We start from the raw sequence: 18,802 nt of genomic DNA on the forward strand, positions 1-18,802 counted from the left end.
ATTGTAGCTTGAACACTTGCTTGTCTACCAAACCAAATGTATAAATAAATGAAATTAGATACAGTTTCTTGAATTTGAGGGGTGAGGAAGGCTGGATATCAATCCTCTTTCCTTTTCCTCAAATAAAAGACAAACTAGGTTGTGTTTAATGAAACTTCAGGAGCAAAGAAAATGCTTGTTTTCTAATTATGTTTTTATTCCTCCGTGTGCTCATTTCTGGGGAACCTGTGCTGGGTCAAGTTCTTGCTGTGCTATACATAACTGTCCTTAATGCATTATGTTCTTTCCTCCCCAAAAGAGGCCATGATTACAACTACTATATTTTCTCTGTTCTCAACCAGGTACAAAAAAAAAATTACAGGCAGGAGAAGAAAAGAGCTACCAAACAACTCTTCAGTGCTCTGAAGGATCCCAGTGTGGTGATCACAGCAGACTGGCTGAAGGTATTTGATACAGACCATTTCTTCTGAGGATGTGGGAAAAAATAAGTGAGATGTGAAGTAGTTGATGTGTCTGAGATGTATGCACTAGCACTTTTGTAAGTGAAAGAAGACCAAATAGTTTTCAAGCTTTAACTCAAGCTTTACTTAAATAACTGCTATAAAAATAGAACTGTGGATATTTACTGTCCACCTTAACTCAGTTAGTCTATTCCATGTCCTTAAGCAGCCAAAAGGGCTCAAAAAGGGCATGGTACAAAGGGAAGTGATGTTTCTCTCTTTGTTCCTCTCTGAAAGACTCTGTTGGCCTCTTCCCATAAATGTGGTTTTGTACTGAACAGGGAATAGACTGAATAACAGCCTGAAAATGGGCAGATACAGCTTGTTCTATTGACAATTGGATTTTCTGTTGTCACAGCACAGAATGAAACATATTGTACCTGATGACAACTGCAATTTCTCCTTGTGCACAGACTCGGGTAGTGACAGCTTCTCATTGAAATCCTGAAACTTCTGTGTGGCAAAGTAAATCTGGATTGACATTGAGAGATGAGCACTGCTTTTCTCCTCCTTTGGGGCCATTTAGTCTTCTCAAATAATAGTGAAGGTTGAATCTTTTATATTGGCAAAACCTAATTTTCAAACATTGCCTAACACATAGCTCTTAAGAAAAACAAAGTAACTTAAGGATCTCATGAAACAATACAGTTGCATTTGGTTAGTGGTAAAAACCTCCAACATTGTTCTGCAATTATTATTAGAGGTCAGAAAAGTGACATGTTTATGGTTTATTTGAGAAGTTAGATTGGCAACATGGTCTTCCTGTAGTGTTTACTGTTAATGAAAAATAAAAAACACAAAATACCTGTTGCATGTTTGCTGTGACTGGAAATTTCTGGTGAGCTGCAATAATGTGGTGGGCCACAAAAACAGAACACAAAAAAGACTTGAGGTTTGGCATATGCATACTGAAGGCAGGAAGACCTTAGCCAAAATCTAACCTTACTGAGAAACTTCTCCATTCTTAAAGCTGTTATCTTTAATGTACTCCTATCAGATTTAATGTTTTCTATACAAGAGAGAGCTGCATTGAGCTCGACAGAGAAGTAAAGCAGCTGGAGACAGTACTTTTAAAAGTGGGGTATTTGACAAAACTCATTAATAGCAGTGTTCTGCAGAACACTATTAAAATGACTTATAAGTCAAGTTAGACTAGCTATAACATTTTTATATGCAATGTTGTAATTGGCATGTCCTCTGTGACTATTAACAGATCACTCTCGCATGGGCCAGCAGTGCTCATTGCCTAAAAAATTAACCAAGCTGCTAACACTGAGCTAGTAATAAAAATAGGAAGACTACCAAGCCAGTAATAAAATTATGAAGACAAAATTCTGCTATCCAGATTTCCAATTTTTGGGATTTTGCTGTGAGGTCCCTAGGACTGTTCAGGGAACACCATGTATGTTCCTTAGGAAGTGTATCATGGTGCAGCCTTGGAATAACCATACTGGAAATACTGTATCAATACTGAATAAACGTTGGGTTTCTTCTAAGGAACAATGTAGATGCTACTTTTTTTTCCCTCCAGATTCGGGGGACTCTGAAGAGCTGGACCAAACTATGGTGTGTCCTGAAACCAGGAGTGCTGCTCATTTATAAGACGCCAAAGATCGGACAGTGGGTTGGGACAATTCTGCTCCATTCTTGTGAGCTGATTGAGAGACCCTCCAAAAAGGATGGCTTCTGCTTTAAACTCTTCCATCCTCTGGATCAATCCATCTGGGCTGTAAAGGTAACAATCCTGATGAGTCAAACAACCTCTTCATGGTTACCAAAGTTTCTGAGCACTGGTATTGCCTAGCACTGATATTATTTAGTTATTCAGTTGCTGTTAGCAGTGGTGAATTGACTGCATAAAAAGATTAAGGATACCAAAGCTTGATCATTGAATGACATCAAAGATACATAGTCCTTGTGATTAGTTCCACAAATGTATCATTCTCAGTGTACAGATGCCTGCATAGACTGAGGAAAAAAGGAAATGTGTTAGTGCAGGAAAAAAAGTTAAATACCTAGAAGCTATATCAAGCCATGACCTACATCTTTAAAAGGAGTTGGACATAGACACAGTTAACTTAAAGTCCCCAAAACAAGGACACAGAAAGCACCAAGTGTTTCACACAAGACAGGGAGATGGTTGGCAGAGTGACAAAAAACAGGTTTATAATTTGACTTCTTTTTTTTCTAATGCCCCTGAAATTTGGATTTGTTTGCAATGGACTTGGAACTCAGTGTTCAGCTCAAGCCTTGACTGTTGCACAAAAGTATGACTTGAGATAGCCCTTATTGTCTCTTCTTTGAAATGGAAATTGCAGGATTTTCTCCACTTCATTTTGACTTATTCTTCAGGCTGAGACAATCCCTTCCTGTACACACAGTGGCTCCTGCAACAAAAATGATTAATAGTTTTTTACACTTCTTGAAATAACTCCCTTCAAATCTTAAAGAGCTGTATTCCTTTTTCTTCTTTCTTTTAAGAATAGGCAAAAAAAAAAAAATGTAATGCATATGAGCAAAGAGGAAGATCCCAGCACCTCCTGAGAGGCACTCCACATCTTTTGGATACCCTGAAGACAAAACTTAAATGTTATTTTATTTGTTTCCCTGTCAAAACCAGTGACAAAACCAGAGTTGCTGCAGATATAAATTCTCTAGGAGACATCACAAGTGTAAATAAGGCATTATGAGTTGATGCCTTGCTGCAAGGTAGTCAGCAGAGGGAATGGAAATGGAGAGACTCACGAGAGTGCAGTGAAAGCACTTGTCATGGCATCAGGAGTTCTGACAAAAGGGAGCAGCCCTGTGGGAGCAGATCAAGCAGACACACTCCTGCTCATCCGTGCAGTTAATTGAACAGTTTTAAACACAGCTATACAATCACTATAAAAAGCCTTTCCATTTTTAATAAGGTAGGAGGAGAGAATTAAAATTAACCTCATCAACCAGGGGTGAAAGCTGCTGATTTCTGCCAGCAGCTCTGATTTGTGCCTAAATGCATTGCTTTTCCTTAAAGTTTCAAAGGTTTCGTTGCTACCTTTCTTCTTATTCAGTTTTGAGAGTTTTGATGCTTTTTAAATTCAGAACATGCATCCAAGAAGGTTGTTGACGATTTACTGTCTATCAACAAAAACCTTCCTTGTGACTTGACAGGTCAACTGAATTTTTCTGAGAAGCACAGTCAGAGGAGGTAGTGAAAAATAGAATCAAAAGTGCAGTCAAATACTGAGAGGCAGAGTTGCTGACAGATCTGAAATGTTGCACTAGGATGCCCTTCCTTTGATATGAAGCATCCCAAAGAAAGAGGAGGTTTTATCAGTGTGTGTGTGCATTTAAATGTGTATATCTAATTCTTGTGTCCCTTGAGAAAACATAAGATAGAAATAATAATTAGTATATTAAATGTGAAGGGAGCATATATCTGAAAACGTTTGTGGACTAGAGGAAGTCCAACGAGGTTTAAATTTTAAATTCAAAGTAATATTCTGCATCTCTTGAGATATACTTAGAAAACCTTATTCAAGCTGCATAGTAGGATGCTCCATGAAACCTGAGTTCAGCCTGGATTGTTGTGTGTGGTAGATGCTTTCAGCCACAAGGTAAACACCAAAATACACATCAGGAAGAAAACCAGTGAGCTGCTTGATGTCAAAGAGACTGTCTGCACTCTGTCAACAGTTTAAGGCTGAAACTGCTAAAAATACTGTTTTATTTTATGTCATTTCACAGCCTCTTTTTAAAGCAACAGGAGCAGAATTGACTGATCTACATTGGTTGTATAAAATTATGCAAAGAAGGTCTGTTTCTCATGAAATATAGATTAAGCAAAGATTAAGCAAAAGATTAAGCAAAAAGCCCAAGTTACTGTCCATCACAATGGAAATAAGATCTGGATGAACCCCTTTCATTCTTGGCCAAAATGGCTTGTGAATTTTCAGAGGTTATCCAGATTAGAGTTGATTGTCCAGCTTTCACTCTCATCAGTGGATTTGCAGTTTACTCAGGGAAATTACTGAACATCTTTGTACATATTGGCCTGGCTGCCCAGCAGATGTTTGGAGCTAAGTGGGGTTCAGCACTGGAACAAATGTCTGGTTCAGGCACTGCCATAGGCCTTTGATAGGTAGTACAGGCCAAATAAATTTGATGTGCAGGCATTTAACTTCAGTCAGAGCTGGACAAGATTTTGGGACACCTTTCAAGACAAGATGTAAAGGCCATGGCTTATAGTTGAAAGCTAAATACATGCTTTCCTATAAAGCTCTCTGGGGTCTAGAGCTGTCTTAGAAGCATATTGCTGAGGGAAAGATTTCTTTATTCTATGCTGCTTCCCTGGCTTTTTGAGAGTTTCAGCCTGAAACTCCTTTGCAGTGCACACGAATTAGACCTTTTATCCATTGGTTCCATCCAGGCCTTTGTAAACACAAGGCCAAAACTGTCAAGGTCCCAAAATCAGCCAGCAGTGCAAGCAGTGGTAAGAAAAGCTTCCCCTCCATGCTCCAAATGCTGCTGCAGAGTCACTCTATCCAGTGTGTGAGGGCAGTGTGATCCCACACTGCTCCTGGGAAGAGACATTTGCTGAGGTTCCTGCAGGAGACTGGGGGATGCCAACCTAGTAATTTGTGTGAGAGTGTGGGTGTCTGTCCTCTTGCAGCACAGAGGGAGTGTAGAGCTATCAGCTGGCAGGGTTTGCCTGCCTGTCCCAAAAGATGTCCTGGAATAAGTTGTATTTCCCTTCAAGCTTGCTCAAAAGCTGGATGAACAGTGTGGTGTGGGAAGGCTTTCATTATCTGCAGCCTGTTCTGACATTTATTTAAAACAACCAGTAAATTGGGGTCAGACCCACTGCATCTGGGAAAATGTTTAATTTGAATTTTGTTGATTTGTAAGAATTTGAGTCATTCCTTTAAAGAAAAAGTTCTAGTAATGGTCTTGCACTGCTGCTTTTCTAGTTGTTATTCTGTTCCAGAATACAGGAGTTTAATCTTCATCCTTGTGGTTATCCACAATACTGTTAAGGAGATTTCCCTCCCTTTATTTAAGCTTTGTTTTATGACTCTCTGAGATGTCTTGTCATACTATCCAAAACTGTCAGTCCTCTCCATTTTTCAAAGCCCAATCACCCCCTGTTTTATAGTGCCTTTTGAGTGTCAAAACAGATGTAAAGATAGGAATGATCCTATGGTGGTCCTTTCTTAGTTATACTGCTCAGGGGTGCAGCTGGGGTAATACTTTGAGTGAGGGATGGTCATTGGCATGGTGCTCAAAGGCTGGGAGGCAGAAAGCAGCATTATCTCTGCTGTGCAGATACAGAACATCATTTAATCTGTGCAGATGTTGCCCTTATTTTCATGGCCTCCTTTCTTTTCTTTTTCTGTTGGAAATGGCCCCCTCCATGCATGAATATGCCTTACTGTTGAAAATATTTCCTTGAGAGAGTGACCTGGCTGCTTCTTGAGTTAATCTATGTGCCTAAATGCCTGTTAGAATCTTGTGTTATCCCTTCCTTCCCATTTCCCTTTTATTTTTAAAATTGTTTCTCTATATCGTACTGTTAGGCTGTGGGGTTTTTCCTCAAACAGAGCAAATATCCACCTCTGCACTAAAAACACAAGTAATGGTGTTATCAGTAGTTGTCCAATGCCCTGCTCAGCTGCAAGCAGCTGAAAGGAAAAATGCCATGGGGAATGATGCCTGATTGCATTAATGTCACTAGTAATGTCTTAAGCTGCTCTGCTCTGGTTTACAAATCAAATCTCAACTTTGCCAGTCCTGCCTATTAAGCCTTTAAACAGTCTTAATTTTGTGAACCTCCTGTGGGAGAGGGGAGGAGAAAAAGAAAGTAACAAGGAATCCAGTTTCTCTTGGCAGCAGAGGAACCCTGCAGATGTGAAGGCAAGAAGCTTGACTGGGGACCATTTTTTTCTTAACACTTCATCTTCATACACTCAGATACAATTTGATGCTTTTCCTACTTTTAATTCTGTCCAAATTTTGGTTTTCTGAGTATAACGTAAAAACAAAAATCTAGATAAAATGACTATTTAACTGTGAAGCACTTGTGTACAGGAGCAGTTTTTAATAGAATTCACAGTTCCGTGCTTACCAACTAGAAGGGAGGAATCCTTTCAAGGAATATGATTGGATAATATAAAGGTCCATCTAAGGGAGGAAAGTAATACTCAAACTGCAAAAATCTGCCTAGAGTTTTTCTGCATTGTGTGGTATTCTCTAGAAGGTCAAGGAAATCTGTACTGGAGCATCCTCTTGCTCCCCCCTGCAGGTGACATAGTGGTCACTCAGTATTGGTGATGTTTTTATTTCTGACATAATGTCTGCATATTTGAAAAATATTGAGGAAGAGGATGAGCTGGGTCACTTTGAAAATGCAATGAAGGAGGAGAGATTTCTATTTATTTATTTTAGGTTATGGCACAAAGTCCATACCATGAAGACTATGAAGCTGTGTTCACTGTATACAGGAACTGCTTTTTCTTAGCATTTTCTGGAGTTCAGAAGAGAAGGAAGCAGGGAGGAGATCAAGGAGGGAGCCTGTAGTTCTGCTCAAAGAAGTGTCTCATCCAGGATGAACTTTGCTTCCGTGGGCATCATTTCTGGAGGGTCATGCTGAAAGCATGGTGGCAGGATGTTTATGAGACACTTTTTATTTTTTTGCCACAGCTTTCAAATGAAAGACAGCATAAAATGAGCAAAGCCTGAAGTGGCTGTCACCACAGGCACCACAGCCTAAGGGTTCTCTGGATTTAAAGGTGAAGGATTGCAACCCAGTAGAATGTGCCCTTGCTGGGAAACCTTTGGTCCTCAGTCTGTGGTTTTGCCATCTTCACCTTTCCCACAGACTCAGGATGGAGTTTCCCCTTTGTTTACTTCCAGGGGAGCTGCTGTTGCCTCTCTGCTGGAGACACTCAGGGCACGAGGTGTGGCTCTGTTGCTCGTGGTGGTGAGTGAAGAGTGTTTCATGTGAGTGTGTCTGGCTGCCAGCAGACTCCACATGCACCTCATGGAGCAGTTCCTTCTGGTGCACGTGGTGTTGTACAAAGGTTTGACTGATTTTGTCCCAAGTGGCAGCAATACAATCTTTCCACTCTTGCATATCAGAGTAAACACAGCAGGTTTTGGGCTGAGCATAGGTTAGACCAAGCCCCATTACCACAGGAGCTCATTACTGCCTTGGAGCTGCAACAGCAATATCGTGATTAATAATGAGTCTCTCCAAATTATTCCATCTGCTCCTGCCTTCTTTCCTATCACAAACATGCACACTCTGCCTGGGAAGGGTGGAAAGGCATTGAACAGTCCGTTGCAGCTTCCATGCCTTACGTCTTTCTGTCTGTGTGCATTTCCAGGGACCAAAGGGAGAAAACGTCGGTTCGATCACTCAGCCTCTTCCCAGCAGCTACTTGATTTTCAGAGCAGCCTCCGAATCAGATGGTAAGTTTGGGGGTTTGTTTGCTTTCTCCAGATAGCAGACTCCCTGCTAGTTAAGAAAACAGGTTGATTTCAAAAAAAAGTGTGTAAAAGAAGAAATGGTGGTTCACCCAGCTTGAAAGACTGCTCTTAGCAATGGTCAGAACAAGTCAAGCAGAGTTCTGGCACATTTCATTGCCCTCACTGAACAGCCACCTCTCTGGCCTTGTGTATGGAAGAAGGACTTAGGCTTCTCATTGGGGAAAAACCATTAAGTCAGTGTAAACTAAAGGGTAGAAGTCCCAAAACTGATACGAAAAGAGCTCTGTGTCCTCAGTTGAGCAGAGACTTCATGGTCTTATCTGCCTACATCTTACTCTGGGGAGGGATATGTTGGAGGAAAATGGCATGGTAATATTGAAGAGCTGTCAGTAGGTGCCTTTCAGCCACCTGAATTTTACTGTAAACTATTTGTGCTGTGGTTTGCAGTATAGCAGGCCCAGATGCTGGTGACTCCACATGTAAAATACTATTCTGAGAATTTGCAAAATTATGGAAGGTAAATTTAGGTCAGTATATAACAGACATGCCAGCTTGCTATGTGAAAATCTCTATAAATTACTTCAGAGGATGTAAAATATCAGTGATTTATAAGTAGATAAGAAGATTAAAACCATGTTTTCATTCCATTTGACCTTCAGACTACTCTAACTTTTTTTTCATAGCAAATTAACCTAGGCTGTTCGTTTTACAGATATTTTCACCTACCCCACTAAGGGGGCTCATCTATCCCATATGTTCCTTTGGGTCTCATCTAGAGTAACTTTAGGGACATAAGGACTTCTTGTGGAGTGAAATGGGCTTTGAAAGTAGTATCGTCCTGGTCCAGTGATAAGGTTTTACATTTTCCTAAGGGATGGAAATGAAACAATGCAAATGCACCTTTGGCAAAACACTTAGAATAGGAGGAAACCTTCCTTCATTGCAGACTTCTGTGCTGTTTTCCTCCTGCAGTGAGAGGAGGACAGTTCATGATGAGGGACACCATTGTGACATTGAAAACTGCTCGCAGATGTCAGTGCAGTGAAATTATATGAAAATAAGCAGAACTTACATAGGCCCATAGAAACACATCTATTTCCTAAAGTAGTCTGCTTTTGTAGTTTATTTGTGTAAAGGAATGCAGGATTCTAACCTGGCTCCAAATATCACCTGCCTAGAAAGAGATAGATTGATGCAATAATCTCTTGTGGGGAAAAATAGTGCTGTAGAGTAGAGCTGCTAAATTAGAGGCATTTCAAACCCTGGTTATACACACAGCCCACAGAACAGATACACAGAACAATCCCACAGAGTTCTTAGGCAACCAAATAGCTTCAACAACTGTCTGTCAATCCAGATTTTATAAAATATTATTTCCTTAGAGACCCATGCACTTGTCGTTCTACTAGTTTAATTATTAATGATTAAACCATAGAGGCAAAGAGACCTGTGGCTGAGCTTCTACTCTCTCTTTTTATTATGTCTGCCATAGGCCAGTTACACGGAGTAGAAGAGCTTTAGATTTGTTCTAACTAACATTAAGTTAGTTATTGCTCCTAAGGTAGCAATAGCTCCCAAGAGATCATCAGAGGTAAGACTTTTCTAGCTGTGATCTCTTGGTCTGGGTCATACAACACGAGAATTTTCAGTGTTGAAATACCCGTGGGAAGTTTTCTGCCCAGTGAATTATTACATGTCTCCAGTGTCAAAAGTTCTTAAAATAGTGAGTTACTGGAACACATTTTGAGAGCCAAGATTCTTGAGAAGCATGCAGAGGCAAGGCAGATCAAAATAGAGTTACTTTTGGTTTAGTGTGATTTTCCTTTATTTTGCTGCTTCTCTCCAGTAGGATCCTAATGTTAGATGGAAAGCTAATGCAATCAGGGGAAGGAGGAAGAACTGAGGTGCCTCTCAATCAAATACCCTAAATGTGATGTATAAAGTAACTAGGGCCTTTGATTCAAGACAAAATACAAGTTCTTGAACAGCACCAGCAGTGCCCTAGAGCTACCTGCTCTAAGAGCACCCACATTATCCCTGGTGGATTCTGAGTCTGGTGAGGTGATCATAAAAGCCAAAGCTTTGGGATCTATTTAGCAGTGGACTTCACAAAAAAAAATTGATACTCAATTGCACCAGAAATATTAGCATGAAAAGTGGTGTAATTTTCAGCTGAATGAGAGTATTTGACTTCCCAGCTGAGGTCAGTGAGCTGTGGAAATTTGGCATCTTTTGTGTAGGAAGGGCAGGATGTGAATTTCCAGACAAGAGGAAAGAACAGCTTCCTCCCAAACCTGTGTCCTGACAAAGGGTCAAACATGGGTGTCATACATGGAGATGAGTGACTTGGGGACAGTATTAATGTCAGTAGGTCATGTAAAACATATGCAGACACAGATACAAGGAGCAGAAACTGCTACATGTAAAGAATTCTGTATAAACTGCAGGAAATTAAGGCTTTTACTTTGCAGTTTATATGTTTTGATTTTAAGCTCAGAACACAGGACTGAAATGGTTTTAGACTGTTACATTGCTTCACCTATTGTAAAGAGGCATCTCCAAAAGGGTGTCCCTGAGTTTGTTTCATTTCTTTAACACACTGAACAAACCTAGAGGATGCAGGAAAGACAGGAGATTGAGGTAAAATGAGCTAAGCCAGCTGAGACAACTGAGGCAGGTGGGATCTGGGCCCTTGTGTATATTTGAGGTGTTTTCACATCTCCCCTGTAGGGCAATACTGAATGAATCTACAGCATCTCTGAGGAGGTGTCCTTGTTGTGTTCTTCTTAACACAGTCTCCCATGTTGGTAGTGGAAAATAAACAACAAAGCACTTGGCAAATGTAACTAACTCGTGGAGGCCTCTGACTTGCTGGGAAATACTGAGTTGCTGCATATGTTAGATGTACAGTTCAGCCATCCTGGCAACTCTGTCATGATCAGCAGTTACATGGCCTACTTTTTCTCTCAGCATTTCAGAATCCCCACTTTCCCCTCTGCTGTACCATCTGTGACAGACTGTTGGTAGGATTTAAGATCATGACTTCTGGACGATCTGCAGAACCACTGCCCAGCTACAGCAGATTTCACATTCACAGACCAGACTGCAGTCTGCTTTTTGATGTGTTTTAAACATCAACCTCTGGAAAGGTCCTGTCAGCCTACAGGGCTCAACCTGTACAAGTGCATGGTCTTTCTTTCTTACCAGTTTCAAAAAAGAAGACTGCTTTTTCTAAACCAGTGACTGTGTCTACAGTTCAGATTTGTGTTGAGGAGTGAGTTAGAATTAGTAGTTTAAATCTGTCCCAAGCTTCCTGCCCAGACCATTCTGGAGCTGCCCCTGAGATCTAATTAACGTATCCTAAGCATTTTAAGTCTCACAGTGAGGATCTCCACTGTGCCATGGGCCCTGCTGCCACAGGGTGTATTCCTACAATGGAATTCAAAGTGGCAGATTACCAAGAGTTGAAATCTTAACAGTGGAATTGTAAACCACATTTACATTTTATTCCTTCTGTCTGCCCTCTCCTTCAGGTATGCTTTGGGTAGCCTCCAGTGCCTGATGTGGATGCAGTTGTGTGGAAATCCTGATGGATTACAGTGTTGTTTCTTTTCTAGGCATCTGGCCCTTCCCCCCAAACTGATGCTCTCATCTGGGGAGGAAATTAGGTTATTGAAATAAGGGTCACGCACAAAAGCAAAGAACCACAGGGAAGATTGCAATTTGAAACCAATTTAACAATGAAATACATCTCTGGGTCTTGGCAGCTCTGGAGGAAATAGAATATCTTTCTAGCTTTATATCTGTGTTTCATATTCCTTAGACCTTTCACAGTGGTTTAAAATCCAGGCTTCTGCAACAAGATTTCATTAAGTTCACTGCATAAATTGCACCTGCAGCTAATTGAGAGCTCACATCCTTGCATCTTGACAGCCAAAGTGGGAGAAATCATGCACGCAGGCACCCAAGTGGTACAGCAAAATAAGCAGTCAGCTGAACACGATGACCTTAATGTTCACTGACTGAAGCAAATCAGCCTCTTCTCACCATTTGTGATTTGTGTGCACTTGAGCAAGAATTCATCATTTCCAGGTGACAGTCTACTTCAGGTTGATTTTTAAAAGCATCTATCTTGTAAGTGTGAGGCATGAGGCCAAAGCTGGAGGACTTTAATAATTCAAGAAGAATAATATTCCCTTAGTGATGTCTCTCTGGAGGAATGTGTGGTTGCTCAGTGTGAGCCTTTTGAAGTCTTAATTGGCAAGGGATTCATCCCAGGTGTTCTGAAGCTACAGGAATGCAGTGGAAAAGAAGTATAGTTCCAGACTGATATTTCTGTGTGTAAGGGTGTGATTCCATCTAGAGCAGTTTTTCTTTCTGGTGAGTGCTGAGAGAACATTGGCTGCGTCTTCCTTGACCAGCTGCTGCAAAATGTGGCAGATAGACTTGGCACATCAGATTATGAGTTCTTCTAGGTGAGTGCAAAGAATTTCAAAACTGAATAGCTTAGTGTTTTCAGTGCTGCCTGGTTTTGTCCTGTGAGATATTTTGGTAATTTTAGATCTCTTCAAAGACTAGGACAGAGTCAAGTTTTTCTTTGAACTGAACCTAGGTTAGCAGCATAAGCACCTTCTGTTGTTTTGACTTTTTTTTTTCCCAGGAGGAAGAAGAAATTATTTTTGTCTCTTGGTTTTAGTAGTTCCTTTTGTCTGTGAAAAAAAAAAAAAAAAGAGTTGGTGCAAGCACATGCCTGCTGCTATTCAGCCTTGCAGCCTCCAGATTTCTTCATGGTGCCAGCAGTGCCCTGCTGACCCAGGAGGCGTCCTGCAAGGAGCCATAGTGATTCCTGTTTGCACCTCCAGCCAAGGGATCAGGACCAGCCAGCCTGGTCCTGCTTGACCAACCTGATCTCCTTCCATGGCAAGGTGACCTGCTTAGTGGATGAGCCCTGGAACAGGCTGCCCAGGGAAGTGGCTGAGTCAACATCCCTGCAGGTATTTAGAAGACATGCAGATGTAGCACTTTGGGACATGGTTAATGGTAGACTTAGCAGTCCTGGGTTAACAGTTGGACTTGATGATCTTAGAAGTATTTTCCAATGTAAACAACTCTCTGTCTCTATATAATTTGATTTGAGAAGAGCTTAAAAGCTTGTGGGGAGATTCTGCCAGAAGCTGACAATATACTCCTGGGTTTTTCTTCAGAATTTAAACATATGCTTCATTTAGGCCACAGTGTGTGAAAAATTATAACTGATAATTGATTGCAGTTTTTGCATTGCCACTTCAAACCTCCTAAAAGAATATTATTGTAACTTCTTTTTTTTTTTGCTTCCTTCATATGCACCCTTTTGGGCTGCCATTCCTCTCTGAAGGAACCCAGATCTTACATTATTTTCTGATCTAATTACCCTGTATATAAAAAGCCCTATTTGAGTCACCCACTCAAAATTAGAAGATGTGAGAATTGGGGTAGCCATGAAGCCTTCATGCAGTGCCGTCACTGTAGGCGACAGCCTTTAATTATGTGACCACATTTGTTTCTCCCCTTCTGCAGCTCCTGAGGGAGTGAGTAGAGTTGTCAGGTAAGCAATTAAGTAATCCAAATGCTAGCATTTTTGTATCATCTGCACAATCCAGAAGAATACAGCTCAATAGAAAGGTCACTCAGATGTAAAAACATTTCCTATAGGCCTTTAGCAAGGAAACAGGTTTATTTTGTGTGCGATCCCTGTAATTGAGAGAGTATAATATTATGGTTTTATGCTGCAATTAACACACCATTGACTTGCAGAGAATGTAACCTTTTTATTTGCAGAGGTAAACCCTTGTTTTCCATCTGGGTTGGTGGCATGTGTTTGGATTCACAGCACCACCTGATGGCTGAAGGCCCATTTCTGGGCTTGGGGATGCTCTGCATCCCTTCAGTTCGGTTTCTGTTAGTAATGAAAACAAGGGTGTACGCTGATGCCATTTCTGTGTGCTGCAGGGCACAAAGAATGCTGACTGCTGATGCAGAGCAAGTTCCTCTAAAGCTTTGTGTATCTGCCTGGGACTATTAAAATGAATATTTAATGATTTGGGGATTTTTTTTTTTCATTTAAGCTCCTTGAATAAGGCTTTTGAAAAGACTCAGGTTTCTCATAACACCTTCCAGGGTGTTATCTGAAGAGTTGGAAACCCTAGATGTATTGTGTAGAAATTTCCTGTGGTGATGTAGTGAACCCCCAAATGTTCGACCAAGCCTGTAAGGTCATGGCAGCACCAGTGAGCCCCTGTGGCAGTGTGGTGGGGGTAAAAGAGCTGCCCATGGGCCATGGCCAGCATGGGCTGCGCTGTCTCCATCCCTAGGGAGGGGGATGTCTGAGGGAGACTTGGGGCCACCCTTGCCTCAGCCATCACAGGATAATGAGCATACCTGGGAGCTGCAGAGCACTGAGATGACCTTGGTGCTGCCTCAAAAGGCTCATGCTGCTACAAATCAACCTACCTGTCAAAGCATCTGATTTTAACAGCCTATTTAATACAAAAATATCTTGACATATGCAGCATTTCCAAATGTCAAATCACAGAGTTCTCACTCTGCGGAACTGGAAAAGAAAAGCAATTTTAAAAGCAGAGGAGAGTCAAGTCAGGGAGCCTGAGCAGGAGTGTGCTCCCTTGTAAGGCACAGCCTGAAACAGATTTGCATAGTGGTGGGTTTGGGGGACAAGGAATATGTGGGAGGAGGTGGATTTGTGCTCAGTGCAGCCATTTACTCTAATGGGTTATCCATGCAAATCCTCCACATAGAGAGAATGGCATGAATCTCTGCCTCTAAAGCCTTAATGCAAGAGTATTTGTTAAATACAAAATAGTGTGAAATCAATTCCAACAGCATTCAACCTTTCTAATCTTTTATTAAACATTATTTGTATTGTCATTATTAAATCATAAGCTGATGCTGCAGGAATTTATTGGATAAAATTTGAATATATGAATGGGGCTCTACAGTGTTCATGGCTAAATGTTCAAGTGCAATTCTTCAAAGATTTGACATGTTTTTATTTTACTGGTTGCAGCTTTGTATCGAAGCAGGCATTGAAAGCCACTCAAATTTGTAAATATTTCTTTATATGCATGTTCTAGATTTTTTTAAGGTGTCATTTGTCTTATAGAGCCAAATTTTGGTAATTATGAAGTTGATGGGAATTCTGCCCAGGAGAGCAGCAGGATCCCAGTGAGATTTATGCATGTGCTTGATGCTGTGTGATAGAAAAGAATTTAATGAAAATTTTGCCAAATGGGACCAGGAATGAATGCGATCCAGGGAAACCCTGTTTGCAGCACTTGCCATTGCTAGAGAACAATTCTTTGTTTCCTTCACTGCCTCTCAATCACTCTTCTAATTATTGTGAAATGTATTCTGAGAAGTGTAATGAAGAGCTCTGTTTTACAAGCTTGAAATTAGAGGATAACTCCCTTGATACTTCAATTCTCGAATGTTCAGCTAATTTGCAGGTGTCCTGGCCTCATTAATGACTGCACTACAGAAGCAGGCTATTTTCAGGTGCTTCCAGGAGTACAGCAGCTCCAGCACTGTGATGGTTGGGCTTCAACACACAGCTTTGTAGCCTTGTATGGATCATTGCAAAAGGAGCCAAGGGGCAGCTTGGATTCCTGTGCTTTTCATTTGCTGTCTGTCTGTGGGACCTGTGCAGGCCATAGGGAAATCCAGTGTGGCTGTGCATAGGAGCTGCAGTTTGTCTTGACTCTGTGCCATGCTTACAATTTCTCCAAAATGGACCCTTCAGGTAAAGATTTTTTTGCAGCAAGATAAGAAACAATGATGCCCCACAGACATTATCTGATGGACCAGGCAGAGAGAAGGAATGGAAAAATAAATTTAAAATACAGAAAAAGAGGGAAAATGAACAGCCTGACAACTTTCTCTAGTTTCAATTACTCTGTCACATATTGACCATTCTGGATCTTGATTGGAATGGTGGTGCAGCACTGCAGCCATCATGGGACATCTGAGCAGGCTGTGGTTCAGTGATCCCAGGGTAAGCAGGGTTCTCTCCCACACAGCTCACTGCCCTGGTATCTCCCTACCATTGGGAAGAGCATGAGGTGGGGATGCCAAGGGGTGAATGTGTTCTGGGGAGTGTATTACTTGCAGGCATGAGATGCTGGGTGTTCTGGAAGCACCATACCCACACAGATTTCTTGCATCTCAGACTAAATCAGAAAGGGGCAATGGGATGTGAACAAGTTGTGGGAGAAGGGGATGTTATTAGGGAAGAGGGAGTTGGGGTGAGCTTCCCACTGTATCACCCATGCAGATGTGTTACTTGTGCAGCTGCTAAAACACACCATTCCTGGCAAGATAACCTAGGGATCATATGTATGAAAAATATATTGTACCCAGTGACTTCCTGAATTACAATGATGATGAGCTTTACTCCCAGGCAAGAAGCTTTTGAGAAGCAGTGCATGAATTGTGTAATTTACTCTGCTGTGCTTAAATAATTCCTTTTGTTTTCACAGGCCGATGCTGGCTGGATGCTCTGGAGCTTGCCCTGCGTTGCTCCAGCCTCTTCAGGCTCAGTGCCTCCAAGCAGGGGAAGGATGAAGACGTGAACTGCTCCAGTGATTCTGCACATGCAGGGCTCAACCACCTCTTGCACACCAGTGCTATGTCAGACCAGGAGTTCTTCCAGTAAGATGGGGCTGTTACTTCTTAATGCACAGAGGGGTGGCACATGGCTCAAACTTGAGTGTAATCTAGCCAGAGTCCACTGAGGAAATCTGTTTAAAAACCAGCCTGTGTGTTCTGCTGCTGCATCCTCACTAATACATGGGCTGGGTACTGCCACCTAATGCTTGAACACATGGGCTGGGGGAAATCCCAGCTGTGTTTGTTTGTACATAAACAACTTTCTTCTGTCCCCTGCTTGGGCCAAAATGGTGTCTGGGGATGCCAGCATGAAAAATGGCTTGCTTGAGTAAAGATTGCAGAATCTAGCTGCTGTAGTTACACAGACACAGTCACTAACAATGTCTGTGTGTTGCAAGCACATATGGCTCTGAGTCTGATCTATTTTTTAATAATGTGTACTCTTCCCTAGTAATACTGTATTATAGTCAGCAGAGTGCCCACACTACATCCTTAGATTTATAATTACTTTCTCTCTCTGCAGGGGTTTTGAGGGGTGTCCAATTTCTTCCTCGATGAATCAGATAAATTTTTACGTAAGGGGAAAGAAGTCCCCACAGCCTTCTTTCTATTAATATTCCTGGTATTACTGCAGCGTTTTGGAACATCAAAGCTCTGTACACATTGAAAACCCCAGGCCTTTCTGTTGCTTATAGCTGAATAAGCAACTTCAAGAATCCTCCTGGTATAGACATTTGGCCTTTGGAGTGAGAACTGGGAGAGGACGTGTCTATTTCTAGTTCTGCTGATTGGAATTTGACTTTCAGAGCTCACAGCAATGCACCATCAGTTATGCAGTTTCTAGGGTAGCAATTCTTGCAGTCTGCAAAGATGATGGCTTGCAGAGCAGGACCTCACCCTTAAAAGGTTTTCTTGGTCACATTCATGACAACAGCAGGGGTCTGAGTCCTCTTCAGAGTGTTTAGGTACCTCTGGCCCCATGGGATCTAAGGGGTGGCATCATTTCAGTCTGCCCTTTGACCTGATAGGTTCTGGTAATCCCAGCATGTGTTCTCCAGTCCTGCTGCTGTTCAGGTTTTTACCTAGAGTTTAAAGAGAACTTTACTGAAAAGCAGTGGGAGAAGAAAAGGAAATCTAATATCTTACTACATCATGTGCCCTAGTACTTGTGCTCATGGGTTTCTTTCATAATACTTTCCTTATGTCTGGAAGTCTCTCTGCTCACTGGGATAATGAATTCAAGAATGCAGTAGACTTGTTTTTTGGCTGATGGATGTGTGTACAGAAATATACATCATATTAAAATGGAGCCTGTGGCACTCAGAATATTTGGGCAAACCCTTGGCTACTGTAAGCTGATACAGAAGATAAGGTTAAAACTGTAGTAAAAGTATTTCTTCAGAATGTGATATGTGAATGCTGCTTAAGTGATGCCTCTATTTCACCTCTTAGTTGTCCAACATTAAAAGCCCCCTTGAAATATGGGACTCAGAAGTAGCAACACACATGGCAGAGTTCTCAGCAGGACAGAGTACCCACAGTTGCAATCAGATATTTCTTACAGTCTCAAATTTTAGCTGAGTCTGGTTCAAGCTGGGCATTCAGCATGTGACATCTGGACAGTACCCCCTCCTTTCTGAGTCCTACCTCTGTTAGGAATGTGTAGCCAAACTCCCCAGTGCTTAAAGCCCAGGGGAGTTTGAGGGTTGCAGGACAGGAGGATGACTTGCTGTCATCCCTGAAGGAATGAAGAACATTTAAATAAGGGAGAATGCAAAACCCAAACTGTGCAAGTGCTGAGCAAAGTGGTTTTGGTTTGCCAGTGACAGTGGTTTCCTCGCAGGGATTCAATCATTCTAATTAAATGCTTTCCCTACAGGGAATCTTACCAATTAAATTGGCATGCAGTTGTTAGGGGGCCAGTTAATTACATTTAACTCTATGTTCAAATTAGCCAAACTACTCTGTCAAGAACAGAAAAAGAAAGGGAAGATGATGGATATTATGGGGAGAACAAAACCCCCTTGGGAGCTGGCAAAAGCAGATTTTCTGTTGAGCCAAAGTTGCATTTGTCTGCCGGCTGCTTTGCTCCTTTCCTGCTGGGAAACAAATCAAGATTATACAGTGATTTCAAAATCCACGTCTTTAGTAACATATAAAAATGAGAGAGAGAA

At 41.5% G+C, this 18,802-nt stretch overlaps 1 protein-coding gene across 7 annotated transcripts in view; it reads left to right on the forward strand.

The window, feature by feature from the left end:
- The window catches only part of OSBPL5 (oxysterol binding protein like 5), a 172,816-nt gene that overhangs the window by 128,184 nt on the left and 25,830 nt on the right, over positions 1-18,802 (forward strand). For all 7 annotated transcript variants that reach the window (XM_058806208.1, XM_058806211.1, XM_058806209.1 and 4 more), the window contains 4 exons: positions 342-443; positions 2,032-2,235; positions 7,868-7,952; positions 16,499-16,670. In XM_058806208.1, the coding sequence (XP_058662191.1) occupies positions 342-443; positions 2,032-2,235; positions 7,868-7,952; positions 16,499-16,670 (563 nt within the window). The remainder of the gene's footprint in view (positions 1-341; positions 444-2,031; positions 2,236-7,867; positions 7,953-16,498; positions 16,671-18,802) is intronic.

Source organism: Ammospiza caudacuta, chromosome 6 (genome assembly GCF_027887145.1).
Source record: "Ammospiza caudacuta isolate bAmmCau1 chromosome 6, bAmmCau1.pri, whole genome shotgun sequence".
NCBI lineage: Eukaryota > Metazoa > Chordata > Aves > Passeriformes > Passerellidae > Ammospiza > Ammospiza caudacuta.